Source organism: Schizophyllum commune, assembly GCF_000143185.2.
Source record: "Schizophyllum commune H4-8 unplaced genomic scaffold SCHCOscaffold_6, whole genome shotgun sequence".
In the NCBI taxonomy this organism is placed as follows: domain Eukaryota; kingdom Fungi; phylum Basidiomycota; class Agaricomycetes; order Agaricales; family Schizophyllaceae; genus Schizophyllum; species Schizophyllum commune.
The window spans coordinates 940,532-956,516 of record NW_026089543.1 but is presented as its reverse complement, the minus strand read 5'-3'; the positions used below and the strand labels follow the sequence as shown (position 1 = coordinate 956,516).

The following is a 15,985-nucleotide window of genomic DNA, read 5'->3' as shown; positions in this document are numbered from 1 at the left end:
CGGGGTGGCACAGACATTGAGACACTGATCATGTTTATCGAGAAGCAGATAATGCATTACCAGAGACAAATGATACTGTACAATCTAGTTTACTTCTAATGCCATATGCGACGGAACACAATCACATCGCCCAAGAAAAGCTAACCGACCATCGACAGTGATACAAAGCAGAAAAAAGAGACTACTCCTGCGCGATCTGACCGCCTGGCGTCCAGCGCGACCCGCCGTCGTCGTTGCACATCTCCAGCACGGTGTACTTGTCAGACTGGTAGTACAGGCGGATGTGCTTGCCGCCTGCCCATTGAGAGGGCGCAAAACGAGCGGTACGAGGCAGATTCCCAACGACCGTCGAGATGTGCCAGGTGTTGTTGACCTGCACGGCGCGAGTGATCTGCGACGCGAGGTCGATCCAGAACACGTTCAGCGTGACGCCGCGCCAAGTCTCGCACAGCGCGCCGATATGCGTCCGTCCAGGAGCCTTGCCGACGTTGAGGTTTCCTGAGAGCCTGATGAGAAGGCGCGGAGGTCCGAGTGGGACTTAGAACTTACCAGCGAACCAGGCATCGTCGTTCTCACCGACATTGAGGCAGTGCTCGCGCAGGATGAGGTCCTCCGTCTGGTAGTACACGCGGAAGCGCCAGCCGTCCATATTGTAGGCGAGTGCGGCGATGCCGGTCCCACTCAGGGCGGCAGGCAGGGCCGCTCCACGGGACCACTTGTCGCTGCTGTAGATGAACTCTTGGATCACGATGGATTCGTGCTCTACGAGCGCGGTTTAGTCCAACGTAAGTGCCGAACGTCGAGGAACTGACCCTGGCAATAGACACGGATGTGTCGACCAGTGTCATCCTCGTACTGAAAAGCGGCTATGGAGGTGAAGGGATCGCATTGGACGTTCATAGTGTCCAGCGAGCCCTTGTACCACTTCCCTTTGACGAAGCGATACTCGCACAACTTGAACTTCTCGTCAAGATAGTATAGCCGAACCTATATCTCCAGAGTCAGCGACCGATACAGTGACGGACGGCCAACCGGACGTACTTCGCCTCCGTCCTCGGTATGCACGCAAGCCAAAGGCGTGAAACGCGCGGCTCTGCACACCTTCTGATGGTCACTCGCCCATAGACCGTCTTGCTGGCGGCTCTCCAGAACGTCGCCGGCGGGGTTCTGGAAGTACACGCGAGAGACGGCCGCGTCCGAAAGTGCAACGGTCGCTAAGCCGGTATGGGGAACGACCTTCGCCGGGCCGTTCTGGAGGATAGGATAGTTCCACCAGCCGCTCTTCTCGACGGCGTCATGGACACTCCAGTATGTCCAACCCTTGGTGGCGTACTGTGGGTTATGACGGTTCTTGATGTCGGTGCGCACTTCGATGACTTTCTGCGAGGCGTCCGCGTATCTAAAGAGGGGTGCGAGCGACTGAGGTCCAAGCGCAGACTCGAGGGTGGGCGCGATCTCCCAGGCGGCATACTGCTCCGCGGGTATGACTTTGCCTGTCTTGTAAGCAGTGTAGACCTCGTTCGCGGACGCCTGGACGGCTGCCACGGTGCGGTGGATGTTGTCCGCGGCGACCTCGTCGAGAGCGCGCTTGTCGCCGTAGCAGGTCCACGAGTCGCCGGCGCGGTTCTTTACCTGCAAGCCAATTGCACAGTCCTCGTCATGCATATGCTGGGTGTGCACGTGAGTGACCGCGCGCGAGACAAAGAGTGAGGAGACGCCGTACCTTGGCACATAGGTCAGCGAATGGATTAAGAGTTGAGTGCAAATTCCGTCGAGGCGTCCGTAGATGGCCTGCTGAGAAAGAGTCCTCGAGATAGTGATCCGCGAAGGCGTTGAGTGCGTATGCCTTGTCGAGCTCGCCAAACGCCGCAGCCTCCAAAGCCAAGGCGTGGCCTGCATTGTAGGCAGCATGAGCGTCCGCACCGAAGTGATCCCAGTTGATCCTCGCCAAGCCCGCGTAGCTGGGAATATGCCAGGGTCGAACCATCGTCAGAAGCTGGAGCTTGACGCTGACGTCCGCCAGGGTGCTGTATGCAAAGGAAGGATCGGTGTGATGCTGGAGGGACTGGTTAACGGCGTTGACCTCGGCCTGCAGGACGGCAAGGATGTCATTAGCCTCGGCGGGTTGCCGAAGGCGAGGCTCCGCGAGCGAGTCGAAGGCAGCTTGGAATCGCGACACCCGGGCGCGCGCGTCGGCGCCGTCGCTGATGGGCTCCGTTGTCCCGTAAAAGTCGCCCGCGAGGCCATTGATCTGCCCGTAGGTGACGGTGAGACCGTTCTTGAGAGTGAACTTGTGGTTCTTCGCGGGAACCTTCCTGCCGTCCTTGAGGGATAGCATAATGGCGTCGCCGACGTAACTGTGCTCGGCGTACTCGTAGACTGTTGGTGTAGTGATGTGAGCGGAGTAAGATTGTAAGAAGTGCAGGTGAACGCACGCAGAGAATCCGTCTTCGACTCCGTGTTGAAGCAAGGTGCGGGAACGACGGTGCGTCCGAAACTGATAGGTGTCTCGGAAGCAAGGGCTTCAGCCTCGCGAGGCGGGACGGAGCTGGCGATTGCCGTTAGCCATAGCCCATGGACGTTCTGAAATACGCACGAGTTCTCTTCTGGCTGAGGGCTGGCAGACATAGATGCGACGGCGTATAGTACGAGGAGGTCAAGATGAGCTGGAGGGCAGGACGGGCTCCTTATATCATACAGAGCCCCGCTGAGCGTACGCAATATCGAAGACGTCGATGGAGAACGGCAAGCTTGGATGCAAACGCCAAGAGGTCTCCACTCGTCATCGGTCCTCGAGAGTCGGCGGTGGAGATCTTGACTCTGCTGTCAGTAAGCAAGCAAACAAGCTCGCGCCAGACGAGTTCGCGCATCCAGACACCATGCGGTCACCCGTCGAAGGTAAATCGCTCATCGAATGAGCCCCTGCGTTCGACACTTCTTCTGCGCTCCATCTCGATATTTTGTTCGACACGGTGCTGATCATTGCTTGCCAATCGTGTCTAGAAATCGTCGTCGGCCCAAGAAAACATCCGAGTTATCCCGCCAAAGAGAGCGTTGCGCCAGTAAGCTATATACAGCGGGTGCTTCATTGCCGTCCAAGGACACCATGAATGTCGGCAGGTCGTTGGCCTACGTAGAAGATCTCCACTTATCCCTCGCGCGTCAGATGGCGGCGTTGCCTCGTCGCACCGATTCGTGCGCCACATGATCGTCAGAATCGCCTCGCAACAGTTCGATGCCAGCTGAGTCCCAGAGGAAGTGACAGGCCCTGTCCAGTAAGGATGGAACTTTGGAAGGGCTCCAAGGGAAGTTAGGGAACCCTGACATTGTGCGCCCTAAAAGCCATCTGACGGGAATTTCATCTCCTCTGTTCGGGTGTGGTGTGAGAAGGTCGGTATACTCGAAGGGATCTGGCTTCTGCGGTCGGAGCAGAGGCCTCGCGCAGCTGAAGCCACCAGATGCACATGAGAGCGCTGGTTAAGTGGCCCTGCGCGTGGCTTGTTTGGTTGGGACTTCCGGTCAGTCGGCATATGCCGGTTCGACTCCTATGTTGCCGCAGAGGCTCTTGACAATGTCACCTCAGGCCATCGTCGCTGTATGGTACGGCAAGACTTCGGAGAACGGAGCAGAGGAACCTGGATCTCTCAGACAGCGGCGGCGAATGTGACTTCAAGTTCGACATCGATCCCTCCATCTCGGAGTCGAAAGCTGCAGTCGTGTGATCCTAGTACGCGAATTTTCACCCTACAAACTACGCCACGCCCGACTCCGGCTTACGAGCATCTAGCTTTTCCCCTCATAGAACTCACCAGCTGCTAGCGTCTACCGATGCTGTTGAGCCTCGATGTTAACTTCTGCCAAGTCTCCATGAGCGACGCCCTTCTACGAATCCTAGTACTGTGCACGAGTAATCACGTATCGATCTCTGACGTATAAGCAATTATGACCGAATTCATTAGACGTGTACGAACGACAGCCTTGCGGACTCCTCGCGTACGTATAAGTACGGTGAGTTGGCGGATGAGACATATCACTTCGTCCTACACACTCACACTACTGATTCCTTCCTTTCACTGAGCACCATACCCATGGAAGGACAGGTCTCTCACTCTAAAACGCGCCTTCACAACCGCGTCATTGGCCATGGATGGTCACGGCCTGAGTACCAATATGAAGGCCCCACTGTAAGGGAGGGGGGTACCAACCAGTGGTTGTGCATCGTCCGAAGTACGTGAATCTTCTCCCCTATAAAACACCCTTGTCTAAATGTCCACAGTGAATGCCTCAGAATGGGGTCGCGCATACGGGCCATCCAGGCATGCAGCATCCGAGGCTGCAGCTGCCATCGCCTACAGCGTTCTGATCCAGCAAGGCTACTGATTTACTATGTTTCTTCATGTAAAGTCTTCTTTCCCGTTGCACCCTCAAGACATGCCCTATTTTCGGTAGCCAACTGAGGACGTTCGTATTACTAGTACTAGTACCTTGGAGGCTCTGAGTATAAAGCACATACAGTCGTAGTTCTGAATATCCGGTCTTCCCCAATGACTCTGTATAGCTACGCCAACCCAATGTCAGATATATCGCACTGCAGCTGAGCGCACGACAAGCGGGTGACTCAAGGAATTATGCCCCATTAACATTCGTGGCGTAAACAAGTGGGCCGAATCCTTTCGGGAATTGCCGCACACCAACTTGCCTTTTGCGCTCACCCGGACCGCCGCATGAATCTCCCAGATATGCACTACCAACGATATCCGACCGCGGGATAAGGGAACAGCGACTGCACGGTCATTTGTGTCGAGGGATCTTTGGGTCGGAACGAACTTCGCCATCTAGCGACGAGGTTTGCTTTGGGCGCTTCAAGACGACTGCTAGGCGCCGGCGTCAGCCCTAGGACGCCTGTCTACCAAATCGATGAACGCGGTCTCTACAGTCTCTATCGCCTGCCATGATCGATGTAGCATCCGCTCGAAACGCTGCAGGAGGACCACCTCACACGGAGAGGCATCGGACAGATGAGAAGACTCTTAGCTAGATGTGCTCGACGAGAGACTGCACGGCAGTAGCAGCTGACCACGTACGGACTTCAACTGAATTTGGGAATGTAGGTCCAACTCGCAGACCAGTCACGCAGAATACACTCGAGCTTGATCTACTACGACCTCTCCGGCGATCAAGAACGATGATCTTCGAACCTGAAGGTCTCCGGCGAATGAATGACCACAAATCGTCTATACTTCCTAGCATTCTCTCTGCACTCCCTGCAGACGACAACGCTGCCTCCGACCCCGACGGCTCTGGTCTATGACTGCAATGCACTCTACGGCTCTCTCAACCCTACGCCGGACGTCTACCCGAGCAATGCACACCACGACGACGAGACTTCGTGCGACGAATATGGCAGGCGCCTCAACTGCAGCCGTCTTTCTCCTGTCCTCGTGTCGCTGCACACTCAACCTGGGCTTCCTTGCAGCAATGGCGCCTACGCGTCCGAAGCGGTAGACGACCGGGAATACCAGGGATGGACGGTAGTATAAAGAGGACCGAAGTGTAACCCACTCACCATCGACTCCCCTCAACCCTCCCTTGTCCAAGACTCCCGTTGGCTATCTCCCCCCACCCCGCAGACAAACAAGCCATGTCAACGCGTATGTCAAGCGACCTCTCATTTCTGCCCAACTCGTCGTCCTGATTATATCTTTAGACGAGAAGACCAAGCTTCACAACCGCGTCACTGGCCTCGGATGGCCTCGGCCCGAGCTTGAGTACTTGTCCTTCCCCAGGGAGCCGGCCGCCCAACAGTGGTTGTGCATCGTCCGGAGTACGTGCCTCTTCCCACATATTGGGCGACTATCTAACCGGCTATAGTCAACAAGGGGGAGTGGGGTCGCGCGTACGGACCTTCCAGGCAGGCCGCCTCCGAGGCCGCCGCCACCGTCGCCTACGACGCTCTGACGCGAGCAGGCTATTGATCGTCCACATTCCCTCACCTATCACTCTTTTGCGCTATCGCAGTCTCTCGCTCCTGTTTTTTTAACCCGCATCTCCAGCTGTATTATAGTGCCAAGCGCGTATGATTTTGTGTCCTAGTTTCTGACATCCGCTTTGCACCGTAGACACCATAGCATGTACTTACACGTCTAGTAGACTATTGTATTCCACCTCGGCCAGGTATAACATCGTTCTCATCCTTCGCATTGGTCCTGCCCTTCGAAAGCAGGTCTGCGCCACATACGTTCTTCAACCCGACAAGAGCTGGCCTTCCATCGAACGCGCACATCAACTGACTTTTGACTGCGAACCCAATTCTCATATCATAAATCAAGAACATACAATAGAGACTGCCGCGACACGTCTATCGAGCCGCTCATATACATAGGGCGTTATACGTCCATTGCTGTCAGGCCGCGTCGTTCATCCTGCGCCTCGCTGCACACGGTTAACTCGCCCTGCTCCTCGTACGCTACCTCCTCACACCGCCGTTATGGCGCCTCCTGCTTCACAGGCCACCCGCCTCCAGAGAGAAAGTTCAACCAATCGTCCTTTCCCTCCCCGTGGGGGTCGCCGCCCCCTCCTCCACCGTCCCCATCTCGCGCAGAGTTCCTTCTACTATTACTCCCGCCCGAGGCTGGTGGCCACTCAAACGGCGGAATGCCCGGCTTGAACCCGTCGCCGCCGCCTCCTAGCGGCCCAGGAAACGCACGCGCGTCAGACAAGCTGCTGGCACGGACGGCGCCCCCGCCTCGCCCATCGAACGTGTCGCCGTCAAAGGCGCCGACGCCAAAGGGCAGACTGGGCAGGTTGTTGAAGACGGAGAGCGGGGTGGGCGTGCTGCCGAGGCCGAGGGCGCCGCCGCCGCCGCCTGGCCCCGAGCCACCACTACCGCCGAGACCGCCTCCCCCACCCGCGCGGGCGGCGAGCAGCGCCCAGTCTAGGTCCGGCCCCGCCGTGCCAGGTCGCGAGACGGGACTGGGGATCTGAAAGCGTGCGTCGGAGCTGGCGCGCTCGCGCTCGGAGGTCAGGGCGGCATGACGCTCGCGTTCAGATGCCAGCGCCATTCGTTCTGCGTTGAGTAGGGCCCGGTCGGAAATGTTGGGTATGCCGCCGCGTTCTGAGGAAGTAGGATGCGTAGCGCCGCGCGAGGGGCCGGGACGATAGGATGAGCTAGGGAGCATGGCGGCTTGACGGGCGAGAGCGGCCTGATGCGCGAGGGCGGCGTATTGCGCTGCATTGAAGCCTGGGGGTGAGGACGAGCCGAAAGAACCTGCGGCGGACGGGTTAAAGCCGGCTAGGTTGTTGTAGGCGGCGTCCCCTGCAAGAGCACGGAGGAAGTCAAACTGTGACAGCAAGTTCAGCAGATGAATTTTCGCGTAGATGTCGAACGTACAGATGGAGGTCCATGCTTGGAGTCGCCGTGGCCAGTGCTACCTTTGCGCTCGCGGTTATCCTGCGAGTCGTCCTCGTCGTCTTGGTCATCGCGAGGTCCGGCTACACGACGTGCGCGCTTCGCAGGACGTACGTCTTCTTCGTGGGCATCGTCTTCGTCTTCGTCGTCATCTTGCACGTACTCAGCGCCACCAAAGTCCGCTGGACCAAGGGTGTCGGTCTCTCCGCGGTACTGCAAACATGACCATTAGCCTTTGGATCGGTTTCCTCATTAGCGGCCTCGCACCTTTGTCTGGCGTTGGACAATACGGTCGATGTTGGAGGAAGCGTATTGGTAGAGCTTGACTCTGTGATTCGGGCGTTCCTCTGGAGATTGGACCGATAGGCGTTTAGGTGAATGGTGATCGGAAATGAGTGGAAGTCGACATGTGCGCGTTGGCGGGTTTGTAGGGTGCGTGGGAAGGTGGGGAAGGAAGGTCAGCGGCAGGTCAAGCTCAACACGCTGGCCAACGCACCAAAGATGATGACTGCTATATCGACACTGCATAGTACGCCGAGTTCGTAGGCCTTCTTCAAAAGGCCTGCCTTGCGCTATAGGGGGAATGAGCATGCTGATCAATCGGGGTCGACGGCGAGCGGGAGGGCGTGCGAGGACGCGGTAAGCGGAGGGATGGGGGTAGGAGGAGAACAAGGGCTGCTGGAAGGAGAACAAGGGCGCGGCGTGGGTCCAAATACACGTCCTGCGCACGCCAAGGCTTGGCTTGGCACCCGTAAAAATAGGACCCCCTTCCCCTTCTCCCTCTTCCTTCATCTCGCCCGAGTTCGCCCTCCTCCCCAAACTGCCTCCAGTGCGCCCTCCACGGCCCCCTCCTCGCCCAGCCGACATTCCTTGAGGCTCACCTTTTGCAGCGTTACGCTCCGGTTGCGTTCATTCTGCACGCGGGCACCATAATTAGCGCACTTCCTCTTGGCACCGCGCCCAAGAGGGCACTTGCCTTGATGGGCTCAATAGCAATCTTGCGACGTCCCATGGCGGGCACTGGGTGCGGGGGAAGCGGGGGACGATGGGGGGAACGTTGAGCGTTGCTCTGAAAAGAGGACGCCTACGGTGACGGCGGCGGAGGGTAACCGATCGGCATCCCGGCACGCTGCGGACTCGCACGAGCGCCTTTCCACGCGGCGCTCGCGTGCTGCACCGCCCCCGCTTCAGGCTCCCCGCCGACGACTGAATGCATGTCCCTTCTGCGACGATTCTGCGCGCGCAGGAATCGGAGTGTCTCTCCTTCTCAATAGGACTGAGACTGCCGCTCAACCGTCCTGGACTAGCCACGAAAATTCATCTGAGAGGACTTTTCGGTACCAGCCTGTCCGAATCTCCCTCCCCATCACAGGCGTTGTCCAATATAGCATCCCCGCTGCCACGATCTTACACGGACTCCGAGGAGGCGCAGCTTGGTCGCAGCTGTCTTCGTCCTTTCCATGGTATGTACTGAGCTTTATATACCCCCGCAGCACTCCAGCTACTGTCATGAGTCAGCGCATCGCTCAGGGCCATGGTGCTTCTCGTCTATACTTACCAGAAAGACTGCCAGCATCGCCGCCTCGATGGGGGCTTTATGTAGGATGGAAAGACTTGCTGGCTCTTCGCCCATCCTTGCCCCTCTCTTCTCACCGACGCTTGTCAGGCGAGTAATCTTCTCAGCGCCAGCGGTTGTTTGAGCAAGTAAGAAGGAATTCATTCCTTCTCATTCTCTCGAGTATCGGGCTCACGTCGGGCTCCGAGCGGAAGGAACCACCTGGACGAGTGACGGCGCGTGATACGCATGGTCACGTGCGTGTCACAGTTCAACTTCGATGTCACACGGCAAATCCCGCGCGGTGCTTCGGGGTACACATCCGAGGTCAGTACATGCAGCTTGACGCACAAGCATGTAGAGTGGAGAACGAAGCATATCTCCTATCATCGATCTAGCCTACGAGGTCGAGGTACTCTTGCGCCGAGTGGAAGACGGGTGGGTGAGGCAAATCATTCTCCACGTGCTCGAACTCGTTGAAGGGCATCTCGGGCGCGAGCCGCTCGCGCACCCAGTCCTTGATCTTGTTGAAGTTCCGGCAGGAATGCGCGACATTGACACGGCCGGCAACAGCTTGATAATGCTCGGACCACTGCCAGACGTTCACGGAGACGTCAGCAGAGCACCTAATAGCCATGAGATGCGTGAACTGGGACGAGAAGGATGGACGTACATCAACGATTGCCTGATGGAGTCCACGCAGTGGCTGAGGTGCTCGTACTCGAGCAGGTCTGGTCGGATGAGGGGCTTGTACCGCTCAGGGCTGAGGCTCATGCGGAGGTAATTCTGCGAGGAAGGGCTGTCAGAACGCATAGGCACAAGATGGGCATACTCACCAAACAGTGGATTTGATGGAAAACGTCGAGATGGGCGAGGTAGTTGCCCTCCGGGGCGTCGCGCGTGACAGGATGGGTTCGGTTGGGGAGGCGCGTGGCCACGTCGCGCGGTATCATGAAGATTGACGCTGTGAGAAAGGGTGAAGTGAGGAAGAAAGCTCATGCACTCAGCGGGCACGTACGAGTGTAAAGATCTTCCCAAGCTTCGTCCGCTTCATCCGTGAGCTGCTGATACAGGGTTTTGTGCTCACTTCCTGCGCGGAAGACTACGAGCTCATCCTCGAGTATGTGGTTTGCTGGAGCTATGATGACGATCAGCAATGGAACGGATAGCTCATTCGTGATCCACTTACAAAAGAGGAAGTTCGCGCTGCCAGGCGACCGTCTCTCGGATGCGGGGCGCAGGAAGAGAGCAACGATCGCCGCGGTCTCCAGAATGACGATGAGAACTAAGAGCCTGGCGCCCCAGTTCTGCCAGACGCGCTTCAGGCGAGTTGGCTGAGGGTCGAGATGGTGTTCGACGTCGTCCGATGAGTCGATGGCGCTTGCCAGAGGCAGTTATTCTTCTGCAAAGCCCATGGCGAACAGGCAACGTGAGTCGCCTCGAAGGATTGCAGGCCTGCAGATGAGGATGATAAGCCGCTGAAGAGACGAGCGCGCCTACCTATCCCCGGCCATGCCCTGGTCATTGGGGCAGTACCGAGTTAGCGCTTGAAGTCCGTCCTTGCAGGACTGGACCTTGACTAGTGGGCCGCACTGTGGCCGCGACGGGAGGGTCATAGGTCGTCCTGTGGCGCTGGCGGCGGCGCCTGGAGCTGATGTATTCTGGGCGCTCAGACGCCCGCGATACTACACGCCAGCGCACCAGCAATCTCGGGTGACTCCCGCGGGCTGAAGCGAGAACTGAGGCACAAAAATCAATGCTGCGCGTACTCGTGCATGAGGTGGAAGAGGTGATCCTTAGATAGTTCATAGGCTCACCATTGTCTCGCTGTCAGACAGGCAGCTCTTTGGAGTTGAGTCGCTGCACTGAGGCCCTGCATCATCGGCGCACATAGCCGATATGAGTACACGTACGATGTTCATATACGGGAAATCTTTCCAAGGTGAGGCCCACGTCGGTCATAGGTCGACGAGCTATGAAGCCGCTTGTCCGATTACAGCAGTGAACATCCTGACGTGCTCTTCGCCACCGAAGCATCTGTGACATCCGAGGACCAGCTGACGCCAGTGGAAAGGTAGATAAGGGCAATCAACCAGGGAGCAGCAAAACCGACCTCGCATCACGCCATTGTGCTTCCAGAGATGAAGCTGTCGCTAGTTGTTGTCGTATCCGTTGTAGCCACCCTTACACTCGGGGCACCGATACATGCCCTCGCCCGTACTGAACTGGTTATTAGTTTGACTTTGCAGATGTCATGCACGATGCTGATACTCACGGCAGAGGCGTAGCAAGGCAAAGGAGGACTGGTACATGACGGTATGCGGCTGGGCGTACGAGGAGGTGAGTAATTTGTTCATTTGAGAGCGCAGAGGAGGATTTCATGATTTCCTCTCGACGCAGAAGCGCCGGTCTGAGGATTGTCCACCCCCTCCAGGTGCGGCATAGTCCGTGCTGTGATCGTCCATTCGCCAGGGAAATTGCTGAGCGAAACAGTATGTCTGTTTGGCAGACGATTGGAGAATTGGAGCTTGATCTTTGTATACATACCTGTCGAAGTTATCGCTTGAGCCCCGCGCAGACCGTCCGATTCACCATCGTACCACATAGTCGCGCCGCCGCCTGTCAGTATCGATCATCAACTCAAGATGTACAGCTGGCTTACCTAAAGCCTTTGCAAGAGAGGGGCAGGGTGCTGATATGGCGTATCTTTCCCGTCGTTCCCGTCTCTAGAACGTCTTGCGCAGAGAGAACGCTGTTACCAATTGCGAAAGTTGGCCTGTCAATGCTGAGCGACTAGACGGCAACAGATGACACTCGCGCGCCGTTATTATTGCTATCCGAGCCCGATTTACTCGTGGGGCGGAGCACAATGCTCTTTCAGTAGCACCCTGGATCGTTGGACCTGCGCCACCGATCCAGCACGCAGAGTACAAAAGAACACACTGATGGCTTGTTCACTCACCTCAGCGACTGGTATACCGACGGCAGGACCCATTACTCGTTACAATGAAGCTCTCCCTAGCCGTCATTTTCTCTGTGGTCGCGACCAGCGCGCTCGCGGTCCCGTTGTTCGAAGTAAGCAGGATGGACAGGGCATCATTATAACAGTCGTCGAACAGCCCTGTCAACGCAACGACAACCGCGAGCTGCTGATGAGGCGTCGAATTCGCAGAAGCGCGGCAAAGACGGAGAGGGATCGTTCTACCGGGCGTCGTGGGCAGTGGAGGATGTACGCTAGTTGGTCTTGCGGGCGACGACGATCGCCGCACGTCGCTGATCAAGGTCACCGAGCCAACAGAAGCGCAGTGAAGTCGTCGAGAGTCGCGAGGAGGGGGCAATTAAGTACCCTACGTGGAACAAGGAGGACGTGAGTTTGCGCTATCCTACCTGCCCGATGTGATAGCTAACTCGCCTTCGCAGAAACGCACCGACGACGCCCGTTGGGTCGGCGCGAACTGGTCGCTTGAGGATGTAGGCTGCAGGGGACCATGCTTGTCACCACCTAGGATACTGAGTGACCATCCAGAAACGCACAACCGAGGAGTACGCAATTGCCCATCAATGGGGTCACGAGGATGTGCGTATGCTGATCTTGCCCGCTGCTGGCTACGAGTTGCTGACTGGTTCATGCGTAGAAACGTGCGGAGTAAGTCCCAAGGGACCCTCTAGCGGGAGGCGCGGCTTGAGGGTTTTCGAACGTTACCTTGAGGCCGCCGAGGTCTTAGTGAAGCTGTTATACTTAGGACGCGTCAGACAAAAGGAGAAAATTGGCTTTTGAGGTGTCTGTAGGTGTCGGTTGATGGCGCGTGTACACGACACGTGAAGAGACCACTGCAAGGCGTTAGCTCTTGAGGCGCGGTCAGCAAAGCACGTACTCATGCTAGTTCCGACTGCAGCGCAAGAAAGGACGGTGTCAGGTCCGATGCCCTTAGCAGGAATCTACGAAGCGTGGGTGGTTAGTGACACCTTCATACAGGCGTCATGCGAATTAGAGCCAGACGACGCCTTCCAAATGGGGCGCGAAGAGGCTCACTACCTCAAAGGGCCAGTAAGCCCTGGGATTACCTAGACGCCCAAGACGTCCGCATGGCAATGAAGTCGGACGTGCACGGTCTGATTCCAGCGAACCCCCAAGTTGTAGGCGTTGATACGGCGCGAGTCAGACTTACCGATGACTCGTACGTCGATGGCGTCGTCGGTGTGAGCTCTCGGACAACTCCCGCGGCAGAAGAAAGGGGCTTGCAGTTGGAGCCTCGTCCTTGTCGAAACCATTCACGGAGCGTATCCCGCAGAGGGCGTGCGGATCTAGTAACTATGGTCAGACCTGTCAACGTTTGCGAAAATGGACGGCGGCAGGTGATGCTCACGCGGGGTCATCCGTTGGTATATTTGCTATCGGTCCAAACTTCCTCGAAAAGTCGGCCCGCATGAAGGGCACCCTGGACCTCTGCCATGCACCATTGACTGAGCATGAAGACTATAAAGGCCTGCGCAGGAGCCTCTTGAACTCATCTCACAGTGAGGAAGACCGCTTTACTATGAAGCTCTCGCTGATCATCACCTTCCCCGCTGTTGCAAGTAGCGCGCTCGCGGCCCCACTCGCGAAGGTAGGATGAAAACGCATCGTTGTATCTGTTGCTGCTTGACATTCCCGCAGCGCCACCAGGAGGAATGGGCGGTAGACAAGAAAGCTTGGAACCTGGAAGACGTGAGTGAGCCAGCGCCTGCACATAGGGACGGTGTTTGCTGACGAAATACTGGCGCAACAGAAGCGCAATGTAGCCGTCGATCACAAGGAAGACACGACGCGGAACTGGGCACCGTGGGTGAAGGAGGAAGTGAGTTGGCTCCATAGGCTCACTGCGTCGCAGACCAAACATCACTGACGATCGCACAGAAGCGCACGGACAAGGCCATGTGGCATGGCCCGTGGTCAGTTGAGGATGTAAGTCTGAGGGGAGCGTTATGCGGAACCTTGTCGAGGAAGAGCTGACGGGTGGTGCAGAAGCGTGAGGTGGAAGGCTGGGGCGGTCAGAACTGGGCGCTCGAGGAGGTAAGCGCAGCCCTGCGAACCATTTTCCAAGCTAGGGCGGGATATATATATTGTCAGCTCGAGTGCTGATCCTTCGTCTAAACGCGCGTCATCAATGATGGCCTGAAGCGGAGCGAGGAGGGGAGCCTGTTGTTAAGGCCGTGCGGCTGGGGCGTCGAGGATGTGAGTCCTTTTGAAGGAGGCATGAGAGCAAGACAGCACTGACACGATTGAAATTGCAGGAACGCCGGGCTGGGGATTGCCCGCCTCAACGAGCGTCTAACGAGTGAAGGGCCAGATCACTGGAAGGATACGGCGAATCATACTGTGAGCGCGGGTGAGGGGCAGGCGTCAGACAATACACGAACTGTACAGGACGTACCCGGCGAAACTGTTGCTGCAAGCGGAACGAGGCCTCAAGGTGTTGAGGTGGCACGACAGATGGAAGTGATCGTCGAAGACCGAGCCGGATGCGCTGCTGTTCGTCCATCGCTTCCTCCCGCGCCTTCGGCAGATCCGGAAGATCGAATTTATGTTGTGCTGCATAGCAGAATCCCGCTGCTGTAGAGCTGAGACCCACATCGTGAGCTTCTGACGCAGCTGTGAGCGCTTGACATCGATATAAAAGCGGAGCGAGGGACGTACGGAAGCAACAACCACCTTCGCCCCCTCCATCCATCTAGACTTTGAAGGCCGGCGCTAACATGCAGCTCACCGCACCCATCTTCGCCTCCATCGTCGCTCTCCTGACGCTCGCGGCGCCGGCGGTTGAAGCAAGCCCTGTCGCGCTGCGAGCGAAGGTAGGCGAGTCAAGCCCTCCACGCACTCGCATCTGGATGGCGGGAAACGTGAGTGCACATCTGCTCCTTCGAACTCGTGGATCGGCCCTTGAAGTGCTTGCTCACCGTCCATGAAATGAGCTGACCGTTCTCGAAGTGTGAGCTGACAAACTGAGCAGACGCGCGACGAGGACAAGAGCGAGATATTCAAGCAGACGCGTGACGAGGACGACACCGACATATTCCGCAGGTGCTCGCCTGAGGTGGGAGACTGTTTCCCGCGAATGACCGTGTTCATCGTCAACTGACAGGATGTACAGCAGCGCGACGATGCCTCCTCCGATATCTCCTTCAAGTGCTAGATTGACACTATACCGACACGACGAGCAGGTATCGGGAGGACGCTCAAGGGCGTGAGAGGGGATTAAGTGCAAGAAGTATTGGACGTGCGAGAGGTATCCCTATGCATGCATGTGATATTCAGCATGGCGGGGTATAGATACATTAAATGAGGCATGCTGGGACGAACTGCTGAGCGAATGAAGAAGCCCCGCCATATCTAGCGATACTCCGTGCTTCATCGCAGGTGGACGCCCTGATCCCTCCATCCCAGCGCGGCGTCGCCCGCAGAAGCGTCCTCCGTCTACGTACATAGGGTGTGTCGTGGAACGTTGCGCTGGTAGGCAGAGGTCATGTCCTCTTGAAGTATGGGCTGTTAACGACGGTCGCTTGTGCCATGTCGAATACGCTCTCCCCGACGGAGAGGTACTTCTCGAATATAGATCGTGGGGTGCCCTCGGGGACCGTAGTAGGGTTCACACTGCGATAGTGGAGGTGATCGAGTAAGCGACCGCAGCGCGCAGATGATAATGAAGAAGACACTGTCAGTAAGTTGACAGGAGGGTCTAGAGACACGACGCACGTAAAACCGCTTGAGCGACGAATGCCCGCGAGGACGGTCGAAAGGAGGACTGCGTCGACGCCGTAGTGCACGAGTTTCCCGAGCATTGCCATTCGTGCTGCAGGTAATGTTCGCGAGTGTTAAGTGGCAGAGGATGCCTGCACAGAGGAGAACACTCTTAAGTACGGAGAGAACGGCGGCGACGCTGGCGAGTCGTCGCGGCAGGGGACAATGATGCTGGCGAACACATTCGGCAGGTCGGCAGCCTCCGATCACCGGATCCCGGGCCGATTTGTGACATTCCATCATG

At 57.2% G+C, this 15,985-nt stretch overlaps 12 protein-coding genes across 12 annotated transcripts; 7 read left to right on the top strand and 5 right to left on the bottom strand.

Annotated features, from left to right (window-relative positions):
• Window positions 1–33: 33 nt before the first annotated feature.
• SCHCODRAFT_02625702 (uncharacterized protein) lies at window positions 34–850 on the bottom strand. The gene is made up of 2 exons (XM_050345315.1): window positions 550–850; window positions 34–498 (listed from the first exon to the last, which is right to left on the bottom strand). The coding sequence occupies exons 1-2, from the start codon at window positions 647–649 to the stop codon at window positions 182–184; spliced, it is 417 nt and encodes a 138-aa protein (XP_050200008.1). The 5' UTR covers window positions 650–850; the 3' UTR covers window positions 34–181.
• Window positions 693–2,771, bottom strand: SCHCODRAFT_02287368 (uncharacterized protein). Its single transcript, XM_003032232.2, has 5 exons — window positions 2,597–2,771; window positions 2,436–2,548; window positions 1,724–2,379; window positions 1,042–1,668; window positions 693–987 (listed from the first exon to the last, which is right to left on the bottom strand). The coding sequence occupies exons 1-5, from the start codon at window positions 2,626–2,628 to the stop codon at window positions 763–765; spliced, it is 1,653 nt and encodes a 550-aa protein (XP_003032278.2). The 5' UTR covers window positions 2,629–2,771; the 3' UTR covers window positions 693–762.
• Window positions 2,772–4,016: 1,245 nt separating this feature from the next.
• Window positions 4,017–4,597, top strand: SCHCODRAFT_02688658 (uncharacterized protein). The gene is made up of 2 exons (XM_050346812.1): window positions 4,017–4,227; window positions 4,277–4,597. Exons 1-2 carry the CDS (start codon window positions 4,089–4,091, stop codon window positions 4,378–4,380), a joined length of 243 nt encoding a protein of 80 aa, XP_050200007.1. The 5' UTR covers window positions 4,017–4,088; the 3' UTR covers window positions 4,381–4,597.
• Window positions 4,598–4,719: 122 nt separating this feature from the next.
• Window positions 4,720–5,651, top strand: SCHCODRAFT_02625696 (uncharacterized protein; the record flags this gene model as incomplete). Its single annotated transcript, XM_050345314.1, has 1 exon — window positions 4,720–5,651. A coding segment is annotated over exon 1 (316 nt), but the record flags the coding sequence as incomplete, so codon positions are not given.
• Window positions 5,642–6,119, top strand: SCHCODRAFT_02748523 (uncharacterized protein; the record flags this gene model as incomplete). The annotated part of the gene is made up of 3 exons (XM_003031797.3): window positions 5,642–5,651; window positions 5,708–5,824; window positions 5,872–6,119. The coding sequence occupies 3 exons, from the start codon at window positions 5,642–5,644 to the stop codon at window positions 5,973–5,975; spliced, it is 231 nt and encodes a 76-aa protein (XP_003031843.1). The 3' UTR covers window positions 5,976–6,119.
• Window positions 6,120–6,291: 172 nt separating this feature from the next.
• SCHCODRAFT_02625693 (uncharacterized protein) lies at window positions 6,292–8,466 on the bottom strand. The gene is made up of 6 exons (XM_050345313.1): window positions 8,385–8,466; window positions 8,290–8,322; window positions 7,905–7,980; window positions 7,676–7,755; window positions 7,391–7,621; window positions 6,292–7,340 (listed from the first exon to the last, which is right to left on the bottom strand). Exons 1-6 carry the CDS (start codon window positions 8,418–8,420, stop codon window positions 6,486–6,488), a joined length of 1,311 nt encoding a protein of 436 aa, XP_050200005.1. The 5' UTR covers window positions 8,421–8,466; the 3' UTR covers window positions 6,292–6,485.
• A 781-nt stretch (window positions 8,467–9,247) lies between these two features.
• On the bottom strand, window positions 9,248–10,543 carry SCHCODRAFT_01189588 (uncharacterized protein). The gene is made up of 5 exons (XM_003032234.2): window positions 10,464–10,543; window positions 9,982–10,101; window positions 9,800–9,927; window positions 9,637–9,749; window positions 9,248–9,589 (listed from the first exon to the last, which is right to left on the bottom strand). Exons 1-5 carry the CDS (start codon window positions 10,486–10,488, stop codon window positions 9,358–9,360), a joined length of 618 nt encoding a protein of 205 aa, XP_003032280.2. The 5' UTR covers window positions 10,489–10,543; the 3' UTR covers window positions 9,248–9,357.
• A 417-nt stretch (window positions 10,544–10,960) lies between these two features.
• On the top strand, window positions 10,961–11,741 carry SCHCODRAFT_02287237 (uncharacterized protein; the record flags this gene model as incomplete). Its single annotated transcript, XM_050342286.1, has 3 exons — window positions 10,961–11,191; window positions 11,244–11,303; window positions 11,364–11,741. A coding segment is annotated over exon 3 (284 nt), but the record flags the coding sequence as incomplete, so codon positions are not given.
• Window positions 11,742–11,969: 228 nt separating this feature from the next.
• SCHCODRAFT_01032540 (uncharacterized protein) lies at window positions 11,970–13,032 on the top strand (the record flags this gene model as incomplete). The annotated part of the gene is made up of 8 exons (XM_003031798.1): window positions 11,970–12,038; window positions 12,083–12,192; window positions 12,246–12,330; window positions 12,384–12,434; window positions 12,490–12,540; window positions 12,599–12,609; window positions 12,789–12,918; window positions 12,940–13,032. The coding sequence occupies 8 exons, from the start codon at window positions 11,970–11,972 to the stop codon at window positions 13,030–13,032; spliced, it is 600 nt and encodes a 199-aa protein (XP_003031844.1).
• Window positions 13,033–13,501: 469 nt separating this feature from the next.
• On the top strand, window positions 13,502–14,405 carry SCHCODRAFT_02678245 (uncharacterized protein; the record flags this gene model as incomplete). Its single annotated transcript, XM_003031799.2, has 7 exons — window positions 13,502–13,570; window positions 13,621–13,671; window positions 13,733–13,801; window positions 13,861–13,908; window positions 13,969–14,016; window positions 14,125–14,178; window positions 14,238–14,405. The coding sequence occupies 7 exons, from the start codon at window positions 13,502–13,504 to the stop codon at window positions 14,283–14,285; spliced, it is 387 nt and encodes a 128-aa protein (XP_003031845.1). The 3' UTR covers window positions 14,286–14,405.
• Window positions 14,406–14,699: 294 nt separating this feature from the next.
• SCHCODRAFT_02501921 (uncharacterized protein) lies at window positions 14,700–15,082 on the top strand (the record flags this gene model as incomplete). The annotated part of the gene is made up of 2 exons (XM_050343123.1): window positions 14,700–14,843; window positions 14,954–15,082. The coding sequence occupies 2 exons, from the start codon at window positions 14,700–14,702 to the stop codon at window positions 15,080–15,082; spliced, it is 273 nt and encodes a 90-aa protein (XP_050200003.1).
• Window positions 15,083–15,464: 382 nt separating this feature from the next.
• Window positions 15,465–15,788, bottom strand: SCHCODRAFT_02503541 (DUF1748-domain-containing protein; the record flags this gene model as incomplete). The annotated part of the gene is made up of 2 exons (XM_003032235.1): window positions 15,465–15,594; window positions 15,697–15,788. The coding sequence occupies 2 exons, from the start codon at window positions 15,786–15,788 to the stop codon at window positions 15,465–15,467; spliced, it is 222 nt and encodes a 73-aa protein (XP_003032281.1).
• Between the last annotated feature and the right edge of the window lie 197 nt (window positions 15,789–15,985).

What these genes read in the sequence shown, in the direction of transcription:
- SCHCODRAFT_02287368 (XM_003032232.2), bottom strand. Translation starts at nt 2,628, where the DNA reads ATGTCTGCCAGCCCTCAGCCAGAAGAGAACTC. An exon ending in CCTCAGCCAGAAGAGAACTC is followed by an intron (nt 2,549 to 2,596) that starts GTGCGTATTTCA and finishes GGCAATCGCCAG; the next exon opens with CTCCGTCCCGCCTCGCGAGG. An exon ending in GTCGAAGACGGATTCTCTGC is followed by an intron (nt 2,380 to 2,435) that starts GTGCGTTCACCT and finishes CTACACCAACAG; the next exon opens with TCTACGAGTACGCCGAGCAC.
- SCHCODRAFT_02688658 (XM_050346812.1), top strand. Translation starts at nt 4,089, where the DNA reads ATGGAAGGACAGGTCTCTCACTCTAAAACGCGCCTTCACAACCGCGTC. An exon ending in GTGGTTGTGCATCGTCCGAA is followed by an intron (nt 4,228 to 4,276) that starts GTACGTGAATCT and finishes AAATGTCCACAG; the next exon opens with TGAATGCCTCAGAATGGGGT.
- SCHCODRAFT_02625702 (XM_050345315.1), bottom strand. Translation starts at nt 649, where the DNA reads ATGGACGGCTGGCGCTTCCGCGTGTACTACCAGACGGAGGACCTCATC. An exon ending in CGACGATGCCTGGTTCGCTG is followed by an intron (nt 499 to 549) that starts GTAAGTTCTAAG and finishes TCAGGCTCTCAG; the next exon opens with GAAACCTCAACGTCGGCAAG.
- SCHCODRAFT_02625693 (XM_050345313.1), bottom strand. Translation starts at nt 8,420, where the DNA reads ATGGGACGTCGCAAGATTGCTATTGAGCCCATCAAG. An exon ending in GGAGCGTAACGCTGCAAAAG is followed by an intron (nt 7,981 to 8,289) that starts GTGAGCCTCAAG and finishes TTCCCCCTATAG; the next exon opens with CGCAAGGCAGGCCTTTTGAA. An exon ending in CCAAGCATGGACCTCCATCT is followed by an intron (nt 7,341 to 7,390) that starts GTACGTTCGACA and finishes TTGCTGTCACAG; the next exon opens with TTTGACTTCCTCCGTGCTCT.
- SCHCODRAFT_01189588 (XM_003032234.2), bottom strand. Translation starts at nt 10,488, where the DNA reads ATGACCAGGGCATGGCCGGGGATAG. An exon ending in CAGGGCATGGCCGGGGATAG is followed by an intron (nt 10,102 to 10,463) that starts GTAGGCGCGCTC and finishes TCGTCATCATAG; the next exon opens with CTCCAGCAAACCACATACTC. An exon ending in TCCATCAGGCAATCGTTGAT is followed by an intron (nt 9,590 to 9,636) that starts GTACGTCCATCC and finishes CATGGCTATTAG; the next exon opens with GTGCTCTGCTGACGTCTCCG.